Source organism: Pyxicephalus adspersus, chromosome 3, assembly GCF_032062135.1.
Source record: "Pyxicephalus adspersus chromosome 3, UCB_Pads_2.0, whole genome shotgun sequence".
Taxonomy (NCBI): Eukaryota; Metazoa; Chordata; class Amphibia; order Anura; family Pyxicephalidae; genus Pyxicephalus; species Pyxicephalus adspersus.
This window is the reverse complement of record NC_092860.1, coordinates 108,712,522-108,735,204: the sequence shown is the minus strand read 5'-3', so window position 1 is coordinate 108,735,204 and position 22,683 is coordinate 108,712,522. Positions and strand designations below refer to the sequence as shown.

Here is a 22,683-nt window from a genome sequence, read left to right as displayed (position 1 = left end):
GCAAAGGTCATTGAAGGACACAGATCCCCTAGTGCAGAAGCAAGTAGCTGGAACTCAAAAGAGAAGGTATCGGATGTGTACGAGTACAGCGGGTTATGCCCCAGGTTCATACACAGGTGGAGTTGAGTCACAGGCTAGGGTCAATAACTGAAGAGTAGGGAAGCACCAAATCCTAAGAAGGTTTGGAACAAGTGAAATATTATTAGCAATATCTGGGCAGGAGGTGGAATCTTGTCCAGGTTGTAGTCGCTGAAAGAGGTTGTTGGCTACCATAAGCAGGTCAGAGAGAAAGTTGGGTCAATGACAAAAGCCAGACACATTGTTCAAAATGATGAGATCCCATGTCATAAGACTACAGTTGAAAGGCCGCCCAGCCCTGATTCTTTCGGGTATATTTAGCCTTATAATTAGCCTCATAATGCCAATATCCACGAGGGACATAGTTGTACATTAGTTCACATTAGTACATTAGTAACCTGCTCGATTACGTTTTTATGCATTGAAACAGATGCACACTTATATGCATGTTCATGAATCCCATGGCTGCCACAATGCAACAAAGCAAAACAATCCCATGGTTCCTTACAATGTTCCTTACACCAATATCAAGAAAAGTTTTGGCTATACACATAACTTATATAATCCACAGTGGATCACAGAAGCCAATGTGTTTAAATTTATGCCAAATAGTTAATGTACCAGTTATGCCTTTAACACACCATATTAGTAAAAAATTGAGATTTAGTTTGTCCACGTCAACACATCAGAACTTGTGAAATATCTCAGCTAAACTGCCATTACCCTCACCAACATTTTTTAGTTGACCCAAAGTCTAACATATTAGTCTGGCAAGCATTTTATTTTATTTTATTTTATTTGTTTATGTAATGTCAACATATTTTGGAGCACTTTACAGAAAATTCTGAACATTCCTGATTATTTCCTTGCTAAGGCCAGTTTTGCTTGGAAGCCAGATAACCTACTAGAATATTTGTGAATCTTGAAAGAACCCAGCAGATATATATGCAGGCACTGAAAAAGCTCATAAACTGCTCGCACATGGTATTCCTGATGAGAATGTTACCCAGAATCCCATTGCTGCATGTTGGTGATAGCAACTACTTTACCTCTTTACTAATCATTTCATGGACGTGTTTAAAGCATTTCTAAACTTAAGAATAATGCAGACACATCAAGGAAGGACTGAGATATATTTCCTTTTTTTCTTGATTAAGGATATTCTTTAGCTCATGCAAATTTTACTTAGCTCCAAAATGATTTTTTTGCATGATAAAGTTTGATGAAGTCATTCACAAGTTAGAGCATTTGTTTTATTATGTGTATGTTTTAAAAAGTGTCTTTAAAAACCTAACAAACTGAATAAAATAAAATTTACACACAGGTGTTAAAAAAAAAAACAAGAAGTAAAAGAAACAAGGGGAGAAAGGTGTTATAGGGAATCAAATAGAGATAAGTTATAGGTAAAAAAATGGGTTGAATAGCAACAGCCTTTATTTAAAAAAAAATAATATATATATATATATATATATATATATATATATATATATTATATATTATTTATTGGAGGTTTGGAAGAACTGGCATTATGTGCTAAGCCAGGCATGAGCAAACTACAGCCTGCGGCCCAATAGGGATGTTTCTCCGGCTGGCCCTTTGGGTGGTCCGCAGCTCTGGGCCTGCTATGGGAGAGTGGGCGGGGTTATGCCATCATGACATCACGTTCAGTGCACCAGCTGCACCCTGTACCCCTGTATTCTATAAAAGGAAAATACAAAAAAACCCACATATTTTGTGATCACTTAAACCTAAAGTAGTGTGTCTTTCTCATAAACATGCATTGTAATATAAATAAATATATATACATATATATACATATATATACTTCCATAGTTTATTTTTCCTGTTTTATAGACCACAAAGATTTCAGGCTTTTAACAAAAAAAATAAACACCAAGAATGTAACATTTTAGCTATTTTAGTTTTTGGGGTATGAAGACTTTAAGGTAGACATTTCAATTTTTAGTTTGTGTGATAGGTCAGTGTGGCACAGAATGTTTGAATCCCTCCAGTCTAACGTGATAAAAAGACTTTCTTTCACAGTCGAGTAAATTCCAGTTATCTTTCACCTTGCTGTTTTGGAGAGGTCAAGTTGTAGTAGGTGAATTGCAAGAGTAAAATTCTTCAGCTCTCAGATGATGAATTTAAAACCGTCTTGTCAGCTGAACAGATGAGTGAACGTCTGTGCAGTTTTATGACACCATTAGCTGACATTTTTATTAAACTAAAACTCTAGTTTGAAGTCAGGTCCCTGGAGCATATGCTATATATGTACTTAATGATTTTTCTGATATGTTTTGGCTTTAGATACTTCAAAGGTCAGAAGAATAATGCCTTTCTCTTTGTGATGTCACACAACTAGGTCTGTCAAATGATTTTAGGATGGAGAGCCCCGTCCCTGATCACCTATTCATACATATGATCCTTATTATGCTTTTTTTTTAGCAATACTATCAGTGTTAAGAGCATTTCCACCTGTTACTTGAATACAATGGAAGTACATCTTGCTTTTTTTTCCTTTTCTTGTAGGCAATAATTCCAACATTGATGGAAAAGTTTTGGGTCTCTTCACTTTAGGTATATATTGGGCAGTACAAGCATCCGTTGCTTAAAGGCTTGTTCCCTCTAGGCCAGTGTTTCTCGACATTCTCGACATGTTTTATTATGCATTTCCATATGTAAAATGTGTGGTATTACAATGCCCTAATGCAAACATGCCCTATAAACTAATTCAATCCCAAAGTTATGCTGCAGTTATAGGTGAATGCTGGCGCATTGAATTTTTAAGCTTTGACCTCCTCCCTCCAAACATGAAGCAGAAGCAAAAATGACCTTAATCGTTCTTTTTCTTTTCAACGGAAAATAAACAGGAAATTCCCCCAGGAGGAAGACACATCCCTGTAATAGCTGCTGCAGGTGAGCAGGTCTGGGGACTGTGGTGAAGAGCCCTCATCTCTAGAGTCCCTAATAGAAGTAAAATCATCAGACAAGTGTGCAGTCTCTTTCTTCTTTTCTATTGTTGGAAATTGTACAAAAATTCTATAGACATGTCCTAAAAGTCTCCTGCAGCCAGAAAAGGCTTTCCATTTGTATTCTCTAACTCTGTCAGTACATCTTAAAGCCACATTTTATAGTTTCATGCTGATTGATCCATGATGCCTGGGGATAGGACTAATAGACCTGTCAACTATACTAAAATGTTTCCATATCATTACATGCAAGTAAGAAAAGGATTTATTCCAAACACAGGCTGCAACTATTCTCATGCTGACATCTAATACAAATGCCCTTTCCCATTCGGTTTTCCTATAACAGCAGATACTTACATAGCTAACTGTATTTTATAATAATGAAAATTGAATTTTGTTTCAGGTGGCTTTCTATACACGTGGCACAAGATCACTTTCCCACTTTAACACAGGATACCTAGTCACCTCTTGATCTTTTACACTAGAGTTGCTCTATTTATAAAGCGGGGAATCTGACATTCTCTCAAACTTTCCCTTGTGGTAATTAATTACTGCCACTGAAACATATGGACCTGGAAGATTCCCATGAGAGAATGTCACATTCTCTGTTTTAAAAATGGTGCCCAATGCAAGTTTGGCCACCATATTATTATTATTATTATTATTATTAATATTAATAAACAGGATTTATATAGCGCCAACATATTACACAGCGCTGTACATTAAATAGGGGTTGCAAATGACAGACTAATACAGAAAGTGATACAGGAGAATAGGACCCTGCCCCGAAGAGCTTACAATCTAGTAGGTGGGGGAATTTACACACAATAGGATGGGAGATATGTCGTGGTAGGAAATAGTAATAGTTTCAAAAGACAGAAGAAGATGGGTAGGCAAGTTTGAAAAAATGGGTTTTGAGTGCTCTTATATGAGCAGAAAGCAGGAGCAAGCCGAATCGGATGAGGAAGACCATTCCAGAGATTTGGGGCAGCTCTAGAGAAGTCTTGTATCTGTGCGTGTGATGAGGTTATGAGTAAGGAAGTCATTAGTAGGCCATCGAAGGAGTGGAGAGAGCGGCAGGGGGAGTACTCTTTTACCAGGTCAGAAATGTAAGCGGGACAAGAACTGTGGAGGGATTTGAAGGCAAAGCACAGGAGCTTAAATTTGATTCTAAGGTGAAATGGAAGCCAATGGAAAGAACTACAAAGAGATGCAGCAGAAGAGGAGCGGAGGGAAGGATGGATGAGTCTGGCTGCAGCATTCATAATAGATTGTAGAGGAGAGAGTTGGATTGGTGAAATACCAGAGAGGAGGAGGTTACAGTAGTCCAGACGAGGGATGATAAGAGCATGTACAAGGAGTTTGGTGGTCTCAGGGGACAGGTAGGAGCAGATTTTGGAGATGTTGTGTAGGTGAAAGTGACAAGACCTGGAAATGTTATGAATATAGGGGGTAAATGAGAGGGCAGAGTCAAAGGTGACACCAAGACAACGTGCCTGAGGGGAGGGCCGAATAACAGTTGAGAAGGTAAATCTTAATATTGGGGTGCAGAGAGGAACTAAACGTGGTCCTGGGTCCTATCTTGGACAAGAACTTGTAGAGTTTTCTGAATATTCAAAAATATATTTTTTTTACATTCACCTATAATGAAAAGTATATGCTTGTGTCCACTATTCTGATCCTTCTAATATGTACCTTTCACTGGTTGCATGATCAACTATACAAATATTTACATGTGTGGGGAAGCACAAAAAGGATTGACAATTTCCATTCTTATCATGGGAAGTGACCAATTATGCTCCTCTGGGACTTAATGTAAAATGGTACATTGGCTTACTCAAGACCTTTACATTAGCACTTACACAAAGAGTAATAGGCATTGCTACACTCTTCATTATAAAATGCTAGTTGGTACATTGTGACACTGTTTCACATACTTTAAATCTTTGAGTCACTCATCCCAAAAAACATGAAGATTGAGAGTTTTAACTTCACTTGTGTTCTTGTTCAACGTCTGTGAATATGCACCAAATGCTAAGCATAAGCCAATTGGTGTTTTCAGAAAGGGACCAGCTGCCTTAGTTTCCTTTTCATAATAATATATTCAAATTTTATATGAGAAATTTACCAGAGGACTCATATCCTACATGTTATAGTGTATTCTTCTTGGGATATTTAGAAAAAAGTAGCTGAAAAATGACATTTTAAGAAAATTGGAGCATTAGAGGAAAGATTGTGATATGGGTAGATATTAGATTGTAACCTTTGTCAGTTACCAAAATGATAGTTTACTACTTTTATTTCAGTATATATAACATATTTGTAGATATAATCATTGTTTTCTAATCCCTGAAATGTGATTGCGTACCTAAGTATGTCTGAAAAGATCTCTGATTTCAAAGGTAGAATATTTGCCTCTTGTCTGTCTCCTACACCTTTATGTCTCTTTTTTTTTCCCAGCCCTTATCTAATTCTTCATCAGTTCTGTGGCTGGAAACGTATTTATCCAGGTCTGCTGACGGAGATATTCCTGCAGTCTTTTGTTTAGAATTATGGTGGCTGGAATTCTGCCGGTTTTCCTATGTAAACTGTTTGAAGCTTTGTGGTTGAATTTGCAGTCTCTTGGGACCAGTTTATGTGTCACTGGCACTGACATCTGAAACACTGTATTTCATTATATTTATGTTTTTATTATAGTTAAAAATAGTTCAAGTAAGAAAGTTAACAGCTGACGTGGGCAAATGATTTATAAGAAAAACTGGCAAAAGAAGTTGGTAAATACTACCACAAAAGCAGTTTAAACAAGGGGCGACTGTCTTATGTCTCAGGGCTTGGCGTTTGGTCTTGACTGGTAAAAGCCCCAAAACACTGTATATGGAGTGACAATACAAAGGCAGCAGGTTTCACATTTTATAGGGGAAATAATGTCCATACAGAAAGCATTTCAAATACATCACCATGGATGTATACTTTGATCTCCTGGTTTTTGTCCTGAGACTATTTTCTCTAGATGTGTATTAAAAATCTGTAGCAGGAAAGTTTTCAGTGTCTTCAAGAGGAACCTTTAACTCCCTCCAGAACCTATGTGTTATAGTAAATTCAACCCTGCATCCCATTATGCTTTTTTTTTCTTTTAACTTTCAAAATGTTTTCTGTTTTTTTTTCTTTTTCATCTAGTAAGTATGAAATACTCAAATTCAGTAGGTGGAGCTTGAAGTGCTATTTTTTAATGTTGTTTGCCTACAGAGCTCAGTAATTTAAGCTAGACTCTGTACACACAAATGTAAGTGGGTCAATTCATTGGTTGAAACGCCTCATTTTGAGCAGCTTTGCACTTAGTCTATTTATCTTTTGGAAACCATAGTGCCTTAGACATACCTTGTCATTCTTCCATTTAGTGTTGACTGCCTTGAAGCACATACAAGTAAATTGGTTATAATATTTATTCTGTTTGTACTTTGGTACTTAGGGTTTGGTATTTTCTAATATTTTTATGCTATAAAGTATAATAATGATACGAAAACTTAGTCATCTAGTAAGTCTGATATATTCCTTCAAACACTATATATCATTACATGTGCATTCAATTTTTTCATATTGTGTAATGCATTAACACTTATCTCCAATAATGTAAATTCATCCTATCACGTATTTAGGTAGAAGTAGGGGCAACTCTCCTTTTTACAGTGGATGGACTTCTGTAAACACTAGGTTTGAATAACGTTCCGCAAAACTAGAGAAAATAGACTATCATTAGAGAACCTGGGTGAATCAACAAATCTGGAATGGATTTCTTAAAAATAGGTTCTTATTGACAAATATTTACAATCCTGGACCAGATCCATTTCAGATTTGTGGGCTCACCCAGGTTCTCCCATGATAGTCAATCTTCTCCAGCCCTGGAGAACATTAATAAATCAGGCCCAATGTGTTCAAATAGTTAATGGTAGTACAATGATAATGTTTAGTGTTATATCATGGTAAAAGAGATCATTCCATATGTGTTAGGGGGGGCCTTAATCCAGGGGTCAATCCACTAGTAGTGTAATAGAATAAGATAAATGTTCATTCAATATTCGGTATTATTTGGGCTTGTGGTTGTAGGGTTGTAGATGCCTTTCTTCCTAAATGGGTTTATGCATCTTAAAACATAATGATTGTTCTAATAAATAAGACTAGCTGGGATGTAACACACTCTTGAGATGAGTATCTCATAAAGAAAAGCACAGTAACACAAAGAATGAATAGAAAGGGAACACAGAACAGCCAGTTTCCATAAATAGAATACAGGTCTCATGCAATCACATCACACTTTGCCGCGAGACGTGCAATGGCGTGGCAAATTTAGCTTATAGTAAGACTGCTGCTTGAATTTGTTAACTAATTTAAAAACTTGTAATGAGTAAGCATATTAACTTGTTTTCTAGTCCAAACATTTCACAGGATCCCGTTTCTCATATATATATTTATATACAGTATAATTAGAGAACAAAGAGCAGACAGAATTTCAGCTTTGGGAATATTAGGAGTTTCATTCCAACTGCAAAAGTCATTGCTAGCAGGCTCTTGACCCCAACATATCCCCCTGAGTAGTCACATTAAGTCAGCTTAAAAAACTATTGAAATCCTAAAATGTAGTAGCATCATGTTGGAAAGAATTCTCTAAACCAAACCATTTTGTCCAACATTTTTTCAACAAACCATAAAAATGTGGATTCCTAATAGCTTGTGTTGCATACGATTTGGCAATGATGTATGCTACTCAAATTTATACATTGTTGCTTTTAAAGATTAACTGTGCAGCAATATATAAAACAATGACATGACTGTTATAAAATTGTTAGAAATGGGGAAGGTTATTAAAGACAAATAATTACACCATAATTACTGTGCTTTACATAACGCAGAGTTTGCAGTTGCAGAAAAGTCATTGGTAAGCATTGTACTTTCCCTCAGCTGTGTGGGCATCACATCTAAAATAATGAAGCAAGGGTGTAATAAATGTGTAATTAGAGTTTTACCAAATACAAACAAAAATATGTTATAGTGAATTGAAACCAGCAATGCTTAAACAATGGTAGGTATTATGAATCCCCATGTTGATACATCCAGTAAGTATCGTATGTGGTGCCAGACTAGAAATAAAATGCATTAAATGATGTAATATATTTAACACAGATTTCAGACTTGGTTTAGCAAGCTATAACAATTATTAATTGATATAACAATTATTATTTTTATCATTAGACAATGAAAGCTGAAATCAATGATCATTATGTTATTAACATGTAAACATTTTCACCATCTACCAATCCAATTCTTTACCATCCAATGTTCACAAAAGTTTATACAAATCTACCCCCTAATCATCACAGGTCTTCTCTCTTCCATTGTTAATGCCAGGTGTTCTTTCATTCTTTTGCCTGGTTATGGGTGGTCTGTGCCCTACTCCCCATGCATATCTGCCCTATATTATTGCTGGCACTTTGACATTAACTGTGAATATGCAGCTATAGGAGCCTATATTTATTTATATGATTTTTCAAATTAAAGTGGCAGATATGGCAAGCTATAGATGGGTAGCTCTTTGTCCCTACTCTGTATTTTACTGATAACACAGTAAAGTGCTGCGTAAAATGTTGGCGCTTTATAAATCCTGTTTATAATAATAATCATCAATGAAGCTGGGTGATATAGCAAACCTGGAATGGATTTTTTCTAAGTGATTTTCTATTTGCTAGCAAATCCTGGACCAGATCCATTCCAGATTTGCTGGATCACCCAGCTTCAATGTTAAGTGTATCATCTGCAGCCTTGGAAAGCTTTAATAGGTCAGGACCAATGGCTGCAATTCACATTTGTTTTTCCCAATGTGGTCAAAGCAAAGGTTCACAACCCTACTGTGTTTATCCATCATTAGTATTTGCTTGCACATGTTCCACAGTTTTTTGCTATTTGCCAAGCTATAGGATTACAATGTTGTTGTTTTTAGACAGGAACAAAGGAAGGATGCTGTGTACACCCCTTACAACACGTTATTTTTATTTATTTATTTTATTTTAATGTACAGGTGTAAAGTAGCAAAGAAGAAGGCATACATCATATAACATGATTCTTTTTATACGTGGCATTGCAGATACTTTTACAAGATAATTCTGTTCTGCAGAGAATATTCAATATTACTCCATGTGGGTGGTGCCAGGAACACAGTGGTGCCAAGCTTACCTAAGGGGTTCCAAAACTGAAATCTTTTAGCTGAAGATCTTGGCAAGACTTTCTGACATTGCCTCTTGGTATTGCATGTAGCTTGGCCCAGATACAGCAATCAAACTCCACCCCAAAATTGTTTGTACCAATATTAGCCATGTCAGTAGGACATCTTTGAGAAGAATCTACAGATAAGACCGATGCTTCTTCCCGCTCTGCACACTGTTGTTTCAGTAAAACTTAGTTTTTTTAGGTCATCCTAATGTGATACTAGGGGTAACCTGGGATTTATTTGACTTTGTGTTAAATGTCTATTTATTTATGCGGTGCCTGTAAAACTGGAGTGACCATCAATTTATACTGCAAACACGCCTGAGAGCCTTTCAGCATAACTAACCATCAGTCTTAACTTTTCAAGAAAGTTAATGATTACAAGATATAATACTGCTGCTTGGAAATGAATGTATGCAAGCCTGCCTGCCTGTCATTTATTTTCTAGGATAGGCTTGACAACCTATTGAAAGGTTGTGTGAGGTTTGAGTTCTCCATCTAGTGGTGCATGTGAATACAGCATGTGCTTGTAAGCATGGCAGCAAGAAAGGGCTGGCAAGGTATGGTGATTGCACTTCTTTCACACAGCAACCACACAGAACTGGTTTTTGTTTCTTTTTTTGGCACACAAGTCACATCCACCCTTGCATGTATGTCCTAAGGAAAAAACAGAGCAATAGAAATAGGAAAATTATTAGTTCTTCTAAACTTCTTCTGAGAATACGGTCTGTCCCTGGATCCAGGTTTTTAATAAATATGACCCCAGAGAATTAGGGATATCATAAATCCAGTTATTTTAGATACATGCTTTACATAGGCTAATGTTGTTTCTCTTAAATGTATTTTTATCTGTCCTTCAATAGCTTGCATTAAATTGTAAGTTTAGGTCTAGGAAAATTTTTTTGGGAAAAGTTTGTAAATATTGGGATGTGCTGCCTGAACCTCATTGTGTTTTAACTTTCTGTTTTTGGTGGAAACGTTCCTCTGCTGCACAAATATTTCCAGTGTTGTAAACCTTGCTGAGTTCCTTACAGAATTTTACCCTTTTCCCATCCTTCATTGTCCCTCTCCATATGCATACCTTCATTTCTTTCTCAGTGAAACAATACTACTTCTTTAACCCCCAAGAGTTTATCCAGTGGGAGGTTTGGAGGTAAATATTAGAGAGGACACTGCATCATCTCTGAGAGTAGTTAGTATAGTTTTCATGATTGTAAGTTTTTCCTTTTAGCACTCACATCCAAAAAAACATACTGGTTGGTAATTGGCTTTCAACAGAAATTGTCCGTGGACTATGTAAAGAATTTTAGACTATGACCACCATGGTTGACCAAATTGAAATCTGCTTGGAAGTATCAACAATGACTATGGATGCTATATAAATAGATACTAATAATAATTTGCTCATACAAATCCCTTAAGTGATAATGTTTGTCTCTGTTTATTGTATTATGCGAGTTGATCTTATTTAGTAAAAAATATATCCAGAATATCTTTATGCATTGCATACCTCCTAAATGTTATGTGACACAAGCTGTGGAATATTCTCCATGACTGACAGTAACGTGAGGCTAGGGTGAATCCAGGAGACACTTCGTTTTTTGCTTTAGGTTTTGAGACATGAGCTTTGATTTGAGCTCATGGCAACCAGTAGTATTTAAAAAAGTGGGGTCAGACGTTAAAGAAAAAATAAGACAAAATAATGGAAAACACAAAGTAAAACTTTTGACCACCTAGTCTTTTTTTACAACCATCAACTCCTCCATGATTGTCCTGGTGGTAATATTTACCTATGTCCACTGCTTATTTATGTCCTGATGATGTAGTCTGGTATTGTTGTACTTTCTTTCTATTCTTTTTATGTTTCAGTCTGACTTTCAACCATCAAATAGCCTGAGACTTTTCAGTATGCAGGATAGATTGTCTACATTTAATTGTTTGCTTCCTGAAGCAAAGATACTTTGACCAACTGGTAACCAAGACTAATAGAAAGTAGAGGCAATTTCAATTATTAACTATATCTTAGGTGTTAATCAGTTTTAACTCGCACAGATGTATGAAGCTGTTGATTACTATTAAACCTATGGATTTGATTACCATTATAGGAACACGGTCAGCTTTACAAAATACTATATTTGCGATAATTTTAAAGTTTCTAAACTAAACCCAACAATCTATGATATTGATTACAATAGTGCAAGAATCTCCCTTAGCGGGTCTTACAGTAAAATATAAATACTTATCTGATCCAAAAATGAAATATCAGTTTTTGGTGGTTTTATCCTAAATTAGCACATATACAGTTATTAAAAACTATGTGAATATAGTCTAGAGTCATTTAGGTCTTATTTCAGGCTAAGTCACCAAGCTGTTGGAATGCAGCAGTAAAATAGCCTGCAGTCGTCTGATTTGATTATGCCATGGCAAACCAAGAATAAAGCAGCATTAAAATTTAGAACACACTTCTCAGGTTACAGCATTGCCTGCTAAGTCATACTGCAGTGGGCTCTATGCACTTGGCTGTGCCAGAAGACAATATGCAAAAGTAATTATAGATTGCTCTGAAAACATTCCTCCGCACAGAGACCTTTTTAGAGATAAAAGTATAAGGACTGAAGAAAAACCATCGCTTTCACTTATATGAATGCTTTCACAATATGAATGCTTGTAGAAAGTTATTTTAAGGGCATTTAGCATGATTTAACACACAACATTGCATTTTTTTTCTATTTTACTGAGTTCCAGGTGTCTTTCATTCCTAACTTTCCTTGACATTATATGGTTGATTTTATAGAAGACTAGTTTAGTTTTTCAAGCACCCATTTTGTCTTTCTAAACCTGAATATAACTCATTCACTTCTATGTGTGGTCCCCTGTCTACTGTAATATGCAGAGTGTATCAGCTTTTTCTATATACATTTCAGGTCACAAAGAACTATGGGACTGAGCAGACAAAAGTTCATCATTCATAGATTACTTCAATTGACCTTTATATTGCAGTGTATGATATGATGATGATGAGGCTGCTGAGATTTTCAGGCCCTTTAGTTACAAAATATGAAAAATAGATGCAGCTGTTTTTTTTAGATTCCATTATTATAACACGTTTTGTTCATAAAAGAGCCATAGATCTCAGCCGCTGTGCTATAGACACCGTTTATAAACTGGAATCTCACTTCAGATTTACAACCGTTGACATTTCCTTGGCTGTTATATACAATCTCACACATCAGCCATGATTTTTAATCCAATAAAAGTTACAACAGCTACTGTTTTCCCTCACTTGTTTTTGGGGAGCAACCAAGAAATGGTGGGAGCAGAGAATATCTTATTTCATTAAAAATACAAGAGTAATGACAAGAAAATGAAAAGATATTGTTAAAAAGTTGTTTTTATAAATGCAGATGCTCTCCTTTAAATCTAGTTATTGAGACACAGTTTTAACCTAGTTATGCTTCATTAGGATACAAAGGAAACATCTAGCTCTAACTCATCCTCAAGGTCAGGACAGTTTTTAAAGTAAACTTATGACTCACTGATCTGGCACATATATACAGCAGGGAACTTTTCAGACTTCAGTGGCTACATGCATGTTCCATGGTATTTAGTTACTTAGATTCTCCTGGTTGCAATTTAAAGATACATTTTATTATGTGTTATTGGATAAATGTTTATAAATATTAAAATGTATCTTTTTTCATGTTTTTGTTTCATTTTATTGACATTTCTAGTGATTACTGTTTTGAATGCAGTGACAGACACGTTTTGTGCCCTAGGTTTATACTCGAGTCAAAACATTTTCCTGTATTTTCAGGTTAAAAGTATTTTGTTTTATATTTGGGTTGTGCTTACTTAAGTATATACCTTCTCCCTATCATGAAACATACCTGGTATCCATTTACTGTACCGATATATTAGGTGTAAAGTTACTAAAAGATATGTGCATTTGCTGGAGCACTGAGTAAGCACATACAACTAAACCATATTCCTACAGAATTTACTAAAGCTTAACAATGTATGTGTATATAAAATAATATATAAAATATAATATACTAACAAGGGCATATTACTAGAGAGTGTATGTTTCAGTTTATAAATCTTTTAGATTGTCAGCTCTTCTGAGCAGGGTCCTCTCCTCCTCCTGTGACACTGTAATGTGCAGTGCTGTGTAATATGTTGGCGCTATATAAATACTGTTTGTTATTATTATTTTTATTTTTAACAATAATAATAATAATGCATGCCAGGTAAGCAATGGCATGTTTAAAGATTTAAAAAAAATGATTATCAGTAATTCAAATTTGATTCACCACTGTTTGGGGATCTGTCAAGGTCACAGTAAAAAAAAACAATCATAGTACAGACTGCTGTGGGTATTACCGTGTGAATGTGTAGGTTTGACTATGGTCACTGCCTTTGCTTAGATTGTGAGTAATAAATACCCATACATACAGTGGTTTTATTAGAAATTCACTCTATTTGAAGTTTATACCATTGCCTAGGTTAACAGTTGCAGGCTCATCAACATAGACCAGTGCTTCTCAACCAGGAATTACTAGGGGTTCCTCCAGCAATGAGTAATTTGTGCTTCTCAGATCATTTAATGCTGGCACCAATAATCTTTTTGCCTATGTGTAAGGGTGGCATTCTTTCCTCTGATCACCATTCTTATTTAATGGGAGCTGTGGTTATTGTAAATATTATCAGACATGAGACTTGAAAGTCATTTCAAGGCTTCCCCCATAATAAAAGGGTTGAAACAGGGTCCAATACTGTTTAGAAAATAGCTCTTTATTATCATATCTTAAGAATTGCTTTATTGGCAACGTTTTGAGCCTACACAGACTTTTTCTCAAGGATTCTATGGGCTTAAAAAAGCCTGTTTGGGCTTGAAATCCTACCAATATGATTAAACCTTTTATACTGCCTTTTGATGTAATCATTTTTATTCTGATGCTGGTCACCTTATTTCTTCAGGTAAAATGTAGACATATAAACGTTAAGAGTACAGTATGTGACAGTAACCTCAGCAGGCAAACTTGACCACATCCTATACCTTGAACATCAGTGTTCAATAAGCTAGCTAGAGATCGTGTTCGCTGTATACTCCTACATCTGTGCGGCCATATGTATCTGTTTTATTCACATACTGTAGCAATTTTTCCCTGCTCTTGTTCATTTGATTCCGGAAATCAAGCCCATTGTATTTGAAATGTTAAAGTAATTCCTTTCCAGATGAATAATATTTCATGTTTATTTAATTGAAGGAAACCTGAAAAAATGTCTCTTCCTCAATTACCTTATATGATTGTATACAAATTGAGAGGAAATTAGAATAGGAGTTATACATAGAGGGGCCATTAATATAGACACAGTGCATGAGTGTATATTTTTGTGCCTATGTACTTATATCTACTGACAACATTTGACTTCCTTCCCATGAACATATATAGGCTTATCTTTATAGCTTGTGTCAAAGCAATCTTACATGTACACACAGCTCAGTACTACGGGAGCCATATTCACTGTTGTACATATATCTATTACCTATACCTATATCTAAATTACTACCTAAGTCACATATTTAGGATAAACTATTTATAATTACTCTAGGTACAGGTCTATATATATATAAAAGCATCATTAGTGATTATTGCATGATGTAAAAATTTTTTAATGATGAACCCCCAAATTAGGACAAGACCCAGAGAAAAAAATCTATAAATGGAAATTTTCAGAAGCAAACAATGGTGGAAAATCTTTTTAACCAGAACCTGGATGAAAATAGAAAGTTCCAATAAGTTGTCATCAGTCCAAATGAGCAACTAGGCAGCTGGATGTCTCTCCTTTTATGTGGTGAGTGGTGTCTTGGGGGGACCTGCTTGCCCAGCCACGTGTATTGACGTACCGGATAATGATTTAGCCCTTGAAAGCCCCACTTTGGGACTCTCTGGTTCAAAAGTGTATTTTTGCATTGCTCTTTCTGGGATGTGGCTCTGGGTCTATGATAAAACAGGGGCTCTTTTATGTGTATATCACAAGCAGTAAAAGTAATTGGAAAACATCTATCTCTGTATGTTTAGCCAATGTAGAGAAATTAATTTTCAAAGTTTACAACTAGGCCAGAGATTAGCAACCTATCAGCTTACCTAGCTTGCATTTTAAACTGGTTTTTATCCATGCCCCTGGCCAGCCCTTCCGAGATGATTGAGAGTGGCTGCAGTACCCTCAACGTTCAGTTGCTGTATTTGAAGTAAATAAAATACCCACCTTCTAGCTGCAGGCGGAAGGAGCAAGAGAATGTGTAGCCACATGACGCAGAATGGCAAAATAAAAGGTGTAAAAACAAAAGAATACATTTTAAACAGTAGAAAAATATATTTAAAAAAAAATTATGTCAATTAAGTTTTGGCCTCCCAAGTACATTGGGGGTTTTCACCCAGTTGTTGGTGGAAGGTCAATGTTTTAAATACCCAATTTGAAATTAAATAAATTGAATATGTCTGGCAAGCAATATGAGATATTGATCTGACCTGGTCGTCTTTACCAACATACTGATATTTGAGTAAATAAAGGTGGCGTGTCATCCCCACTTTCCCTATCTCTCCTTTTACTTTTCTTATTTGTAAGACCTTTCTCTCGTGATATTTTGTACTTTAGCTGTATTCATTAAAAGAAGTGTACAATAATAGCAAAATATTATGTTGCTGTTAAATAGAGAGAATAACATAATATATTCTATGTGGTTCTACACTGTTCTGAAGTTTTTTGTTCTATAGTTTGGAGAACAGACATGAACAATAAGAATGTCAGGCAAATTTTCTCTTCTTTATGATACATTCAATGGTCTGTAAGTAATAAAGGGTTTATCTGTAAACCTTTTATGTAAATGAAAAATGCTATTTAAAGTCAAAATGAAATAAATAACAGATTGTTTATGTTTCAGCAAATGTAGGTGGCATATACTTTATATACCTAGTCCACTTTTTTAGTATTTTAAAATGTAGGGAATCACTAAAACGTAAGTAAATAAAAAGTGGAAAATATGGTATAATAACAGTTTGTTTAATCTCCAACTAAGGGTTTTTTTTTATTTGTTATCATCTGGGACAGACTAAAAAGAGATTATTTTATCTGCCAGCCGGATATGTACAGTAAGGGCGAGTGCAATGCAAACATCCGCTCTAACCCAAAAACCACAAACCTCATTACACATAATCTATTGCTTGGTGAATAATAGTTAAGTGTATCACTCCAGTTCAACACCTAAGTGCTAAGAACCATTTTGAGGATGATTAATTGAAGCAAAAAAGGGGGAAAAAAGTGATGCTGTTGTCCATCAAGTCAAGAGCCGTTGTGTTAGACACAAAAAAACAGAATTTCTGTTGAATATTTTCACAAAACAAAACAAAAGGCCCAACTCGTTGCTTCTGACAATGATTTTCTTTTTAAATTCTATTATTTAAACAAATGTAAATACCAAAAAACTGAAAACATTTTAATATATATTTGTTTAATAAGTAAAATAAAAAATACTCGCCAAAAGTGTTGTGAGCTGATAAATTCATGTACACTCTGCCAATGCTATAAACTTAAAAACACCTTCCTCTTTTATGGTAGATTAAAAGGAAAAGGGAAATGTCTTGTTGTCCTAGTGTGTTCTTGGTTGACAATACGGCTCCCCCATAGATAAAGTAAAATGAGTGGGCATTGTCACCTAGGGACAGAAAGTGTTTTACTAGCAGTATCACCAGTTGGAATTAAAGGTATATTTCCTGAAAAAAAAAAAAGAAGCCACAGCATCATAGCATTGGTAATCTGTAATGTTTCCTCTTGGATACCTTGATCTGTGCTGTTGAGTTCATAATAGCACAAAAGTAAAATGGCTTGTTGCCCAAGCTGTATGTTGAGTATTTTATAGAGTATAATACAAAAAATATATATACAGTTCACTTAGTAGCGGGGTATTCAACAAAACCTAGTTGCTTTAATAGTGCCCTGCAGTGGAATGAATCCAACTATAATTGCATTTTTTATTCCAACTTCCACCTACTTATACTTACCAATTCACCTACAGTAATCTAGGAGTTTACAATTCTCCATGCAGCATGTGAGAGTCATTGCCACATCAAGATTTCTAAACCTTTAAGAGGAAAAGCAGCATTTCATCTGTTTTTTTTACATGTGGAACTAAATTAAAAAGCAATCTTTTGTGCATGTTTTTTTTTTCACCAAACTGAGTTTTAATTCTATGGAAATCCAAAGCACAGTTAAAGTGTGCTGTTAAATTAGATCTACTGTTAATTTGTTTGTAAGTGATATATACATCAAATGTACAAAAAATAATTTACTGTCTAGGTATTACCTAGTTTTATTTTAATTGTTTTGTGCCTTGTAAGTGGGTAGTATTAGGGTTTGCTGAGAAAGACCACAACAGCCTATGTGTCTGTTCTGTAAAATTTGGGAATGAATTGCTCCATAGTGTCTTTAGCTGTCAAAGTCGGTGTTCTTTAATGCTGTTTGTTGTGTGCTGTTTTACTGTTTGTTCAAAATATGTGAACATTTAAATGTCCTTAGCGTGGCTACAGAATGACTATAAAAAGTTTTAAATAGACATTAGTGCAAATGTACATACTTTCCCTACATGCTAACCCCTCAACATCATTGCCTTTTTACAACTTCAGTGTTGACATATGTATTAAGGGTTACAAACCATTTCAATATTTGGATAAATATTTTGTTCAGTGGGGAAAGATAAGAGGAGTATGTTAACTACATAATTTCCAATCCTTATGTTCTCTATTTAACAGTTAAATAGAGGTCTGCTTGTGACACTTGCTCTTGTATCCCTATACTCTTATCCCTATACTATTTAAACCACATAGAGTTCTATCTGTAAAAGACCATTCAGAATCATACTAGTACTCTTTTTTTTATATATAGAATTCTCACTGTTTTTTTATCTACATATTTTCTTTAGGAGTGCAAGAACACCAGCATGAGAAGATTGTTTCAGTTTCATTTAATGGATCCATCCACAGCCCCCGGTTTCCCCACTCTTATCCAAGAAGCACTGTATTGGTATGGAGATTGGTTGCACTGGAAGAACATGTTCGGATACAACTGACCTTTGATGAGAAATTTGGGCTAGAAGACCCAGAAGGTGATATATGCAAGTAAGTAATGGTGATATATGAATTTGGTTTGATAACCCACCCCTTTTGTGGGACATTGTTGGTTCACTGTTATTTTGAAAAAACAACAATTTTTTTGAAAAACTTTATCTTTAAAGTACATATGTAAGCTGAGAATAGAATGTGATACAGGGGAGGTAGTTAGGCAAGATGGGCTTTTTTACTAGCAGAGTTAGGAGAAGGACCCCGCTGGTGGGTCGCACCGGCCAGAGCCACGGACCACGTCTCCTGTATCGATCTCAGGCTCAGAGACCCAACCCGCTCACAGTGGGCGAGTCCTGACATCATGAGGTCACTCTGGGGGAAGTGTCTTCCACTTTGAGTGACACACGGCTCCCTGTGCATGTGCGGTCCAGAGTCCATGAAATTAGTGGTCCCTGACATCCAAAAGGTTTGTTTTAGGGTATTTACCAAAGGCCCACATCTTTTATAAAATAGGCACACCTTTTAGTACAATTGTTCTGTTGCTAACCTTTTTTGTTGTTGGTTGTTGTAAATATGTTTAAAGTTTTCTACAGTCTGTTTGTACTGTGGTGGCATTGTAAAAGGCAAACCTGATATATATTCCTATAATTTCAAAAACACTCAAAATAAGACTCCCATCAGGTTAACTATATAAATTGCAATTGGCCTGTTAAACTGTATTACAGGTCTTTTTGTACTAGCTAAGATAGGCCACTTCAGTGCAATTCCTGAATGTATGTGCAGATTGAAAAGATCTGCTTCTATAATCACACAATCATGTAACATAAATCATGAAAAAAGTAAAAAGCGTTTTAATTCTTTAGCATCCCTGTAGTAGCACCTATACAGATATCCTAACATCTCTAGCAAAAAGTAATGATCAATTTACTAAAGATAAGGACTGAAAGTTCTGGGAAATTACATGCACTCCGTGAGTACTGTTGTCATGGCAGGCTGCAGAATAAAATAGTAAGTAGAATATGAACTACCTAATGTCTGGTCTGGCAGTTTAAACACAATATTACTTTTAATAAACCTGCAAAAAGAGTATTATTGAACCACACTGGAAAAAAACTAATAAACAGAAAAGACAAGTAAAACCACTACACTCATGTATCACAGTACTACTTAAACTACTGAAAACTTTAATAGGTCTGCTTTAGGCAGGCCATGTCCAAAGTTCCTTACACCCAAGCATCCTAGCTGAAGCTTTGCTGGGAAAATAAAGCAGGGTAGTCTTTTATTACAATACTGTATAGTTAGATTTTATTTTACTTTTCAGGAGCTACCAATCTCTTTAATACATCAATTTATTTGATAAATGTTCTATTCTGTATGCTGCAAAGATTATTTGTATTATTATGGTGATATTATGCCTTCCATCGATAGGAATTCACTACTTTCATATTGTTCAAAAGAATAGTATTTGATATCTTTGGAAAAAGTAATATTTTCACTTTACACTCCTCAAAGTCTGTCATGATTCCTTTTTATTACATACAGATGCACAATGACTTTAAAGTTTGAAACTGAGAAGTGTAATGCAGCTCTCACCCCAGTTTTTACCAGCTGTTTGCGACACTTAATATGCAGTATAGTGCTTAACGTGTCCTACTGATACGTTACCACTTGAGGCTTATAGATCAAACAAGAAAAAGAATTACTGCATCCACATTTATGTTCCACTTAAGCTCTTGCATCTGTTTCTCTCTTTTAAGCCATATAATTCAGTACTACTGATATCATATTGCGTGCAGCGTATAGAAAATTCTAAGTTTGCACTGGTTTCCTGGTAAATGTTTTATGTATTCTTGCTTGTATTTAGATTGTAGAAATATAGATAAACCAAAGAAAATAAAAATCATTTTAGAGTGAACTCGAGTCGGTTGTGTAATCCATTGGATTTTATTGTCCTTCTTGTCCAACTTTACGTAACAAAATTATTCATAGATTACATCAAAAATAAACAGGTTCACCATATTTTGACAGTGGGAAATCATTTCTTTTCACCCAGTGGCCAACAGTGCATCTAAAATTGCTGACATATAACACAGGTTTGTCTTTATAATACAAAGATATTCATTCCACAGTGCATAGACATTTCTTGTTGGATATCATCAGTACATTTAGTATAAAAACCATGGCTTCTATAGAGTAGCAAAATTAAAGTGACACAGAAGGATATGGTGAGAAGAAACTAAAGGGTGCAAACAACTGAATATGAATTTTCAGCCTTATGGCCAGCTGTGTTTCCAGAGTTTTTGGTATACAGTACAATTATAACCTAATGTTACATATACATAACTTTTTGCATTTGAAGCCACACTAGTCCTAGGTTATTGGTATGGTTTTCAGTCAGCACAGCAGATCCATATAGTTTTCTTTTCCCCCCGACTAATTTACTCTTGTAATGCTATACTTGATTATTCCTCACCCATACGAATTCCTGCCCTTAATGCAACTGACCCTGAAGCCACTTCCCTTTCATGCCTGACCAGTCATGGATTTCCCTCATCATGCCGTAGAATGCAGGTTTACACTATACGAGGGTACACCAAAGGGACCACCCACATTCCAGCGTGTCATTAAGAGCAGAGGGTGCAAGGAATAGGGGGAGAATATAATTGCTGCACTGCAGGCAGAACTTTGCATCCATGGCACCATTCTACAATTGCCAGCCCAATTTTACTACCACAATCATGTCAGTACAGACGCTAGTTTCTGACCAAATTGCCCTGCCATAGAAGCCTGAGCATTGCCACTCTGAAGTATCTGTCTGCTCACTACTACAAAAAGCAGGTAAGTAACTGACTGTCAGATAAATAATTTCAACACAAGTTGGAAATCGATCTATCAACCCAGGTCTAGGTCATTAAAGTACTTTTGACCTGCTCCCTCCACCCCCCCAACTAGTTTATGTGCATCTGAGTAGGCCCTGGAGTTGCACCTAGACATTAATGGATTCTTACTAATGTGGTGCTTGACCCTTCTTGTGCTAATCCAAGGTGCCTAAACGTTGGTAGTAATGTCAGCTTGGACATGCTGATGTACCTGATTGGTTTTCATTCTTGTCAAATACTTTTTCCTACATTCCAAACCTATGCAATGCCATATACTGTGTTTAATGCTCCTCGGACACTTTGTCAGAAATATAATGCACACACAGCACTAGATCAACAATTGATACACTCACACTTTGTTATTGAAACATTACTGACAGTGTACAAGAATCCTCTTTTGCATGTTTGGACTGTTGCATAATGTTGAGAATAATTTTATTCTGATTTAGTACAAATTATGCTGCATAAGACTTATATTTTAGGGTTGTCGTCCCTCATATTGGATGCATAGCCTTTAATAATTTCCGGAAATACTACAGGAATCTCAGCCTAACTTTTAATTATTATAGACAAAAGGTAACAAAAAAATGACCACTCATAAATATTCTTTAATTATAGCCTGATAGTGTTGTAAGCACATTTGAGTATACATCATAGGTAGACAATGTTGTCTCATTTGAACTTTGTAGAAATTTTAAGAATGAGGAGTAAAATTTTCTAATGACAGTATTTTCAGTGCCTATTGTTTCTACTTTTATTGCTTAGTCCATTTAAAATTGTATTTCATTAATCAAAAATGGCAGATTGTTTTTTTTTGTAGTGATAAGCAAGGTGAAGAGACTCATAGCCCCACATAATGGATTTTTATATTCTGGTTGCTATGCATTTCTATATTTTGTACTGCGGTTTTATTTTGACACCCGCTGTTACCATTTGGTTAGCAAATGTCTTAGTTCTGTTGCCCAATCTCCCCTCAGGTATAAATATTTTTTATACTTTCCCATGTGTAAATGCAAGGGTCAGCTTACTTTGATATTACAAAAAACATATCTGCCTATAAAGCTAGCAATAAAAATATTTGTATTAAATTTAGCCTTAAAAGAGATGTGAAATATTAGCAGAGTTAAAACCGAGAAGTAATTAGGAGCACAAATGTTTGGAGTCATACAGTGTACACTCTGTTCAATATGTAGCTAGTTCCCTCATAGGCAAGCTGCACGTTTATATTAAAATGTACATGAATTTTGAAAGGGAGCATGATGAAAACCAGAGCTATGTTTAGCACCGCAGTTAAAATAAACCAACATGTGGGAGCTGAAAATAACACAATCTGGGATTCACACCACTCATCCAAGCTCATTTCTGCTGCTGATAGGCAAG

General features: G+C 35.5%; 1 protein-coding gene across 4 annotated transcripts in view; it reads left to right on the top strand.

Moving 5' to 3' along the window:
- Positions 1-22,683, top strand: part of PDGFC (platelet derived growth factor C) — a 149,574-nt gene that overhangs the window by 60,416 nt on the left and 66,475 nt on the right. For 3 of the 4 annotated variants that reach the window (XM_072405965.1, XM_072405964.1, XM_072405966.1), the window contains exon 3: positions 18,286-18,481. In XM_072405965.1, the coding sequence (XP_072262066.1) occupies positions 18,286-18,481 (196 nt within the window). Of the gene's footprint in view, positions 1-15,029; positions 15,162-18,285; positions 18,482-22,683 lie in introns of those variants that run through there. The other variant, XM_072405967.1, reaches the window with a different exon arrangement.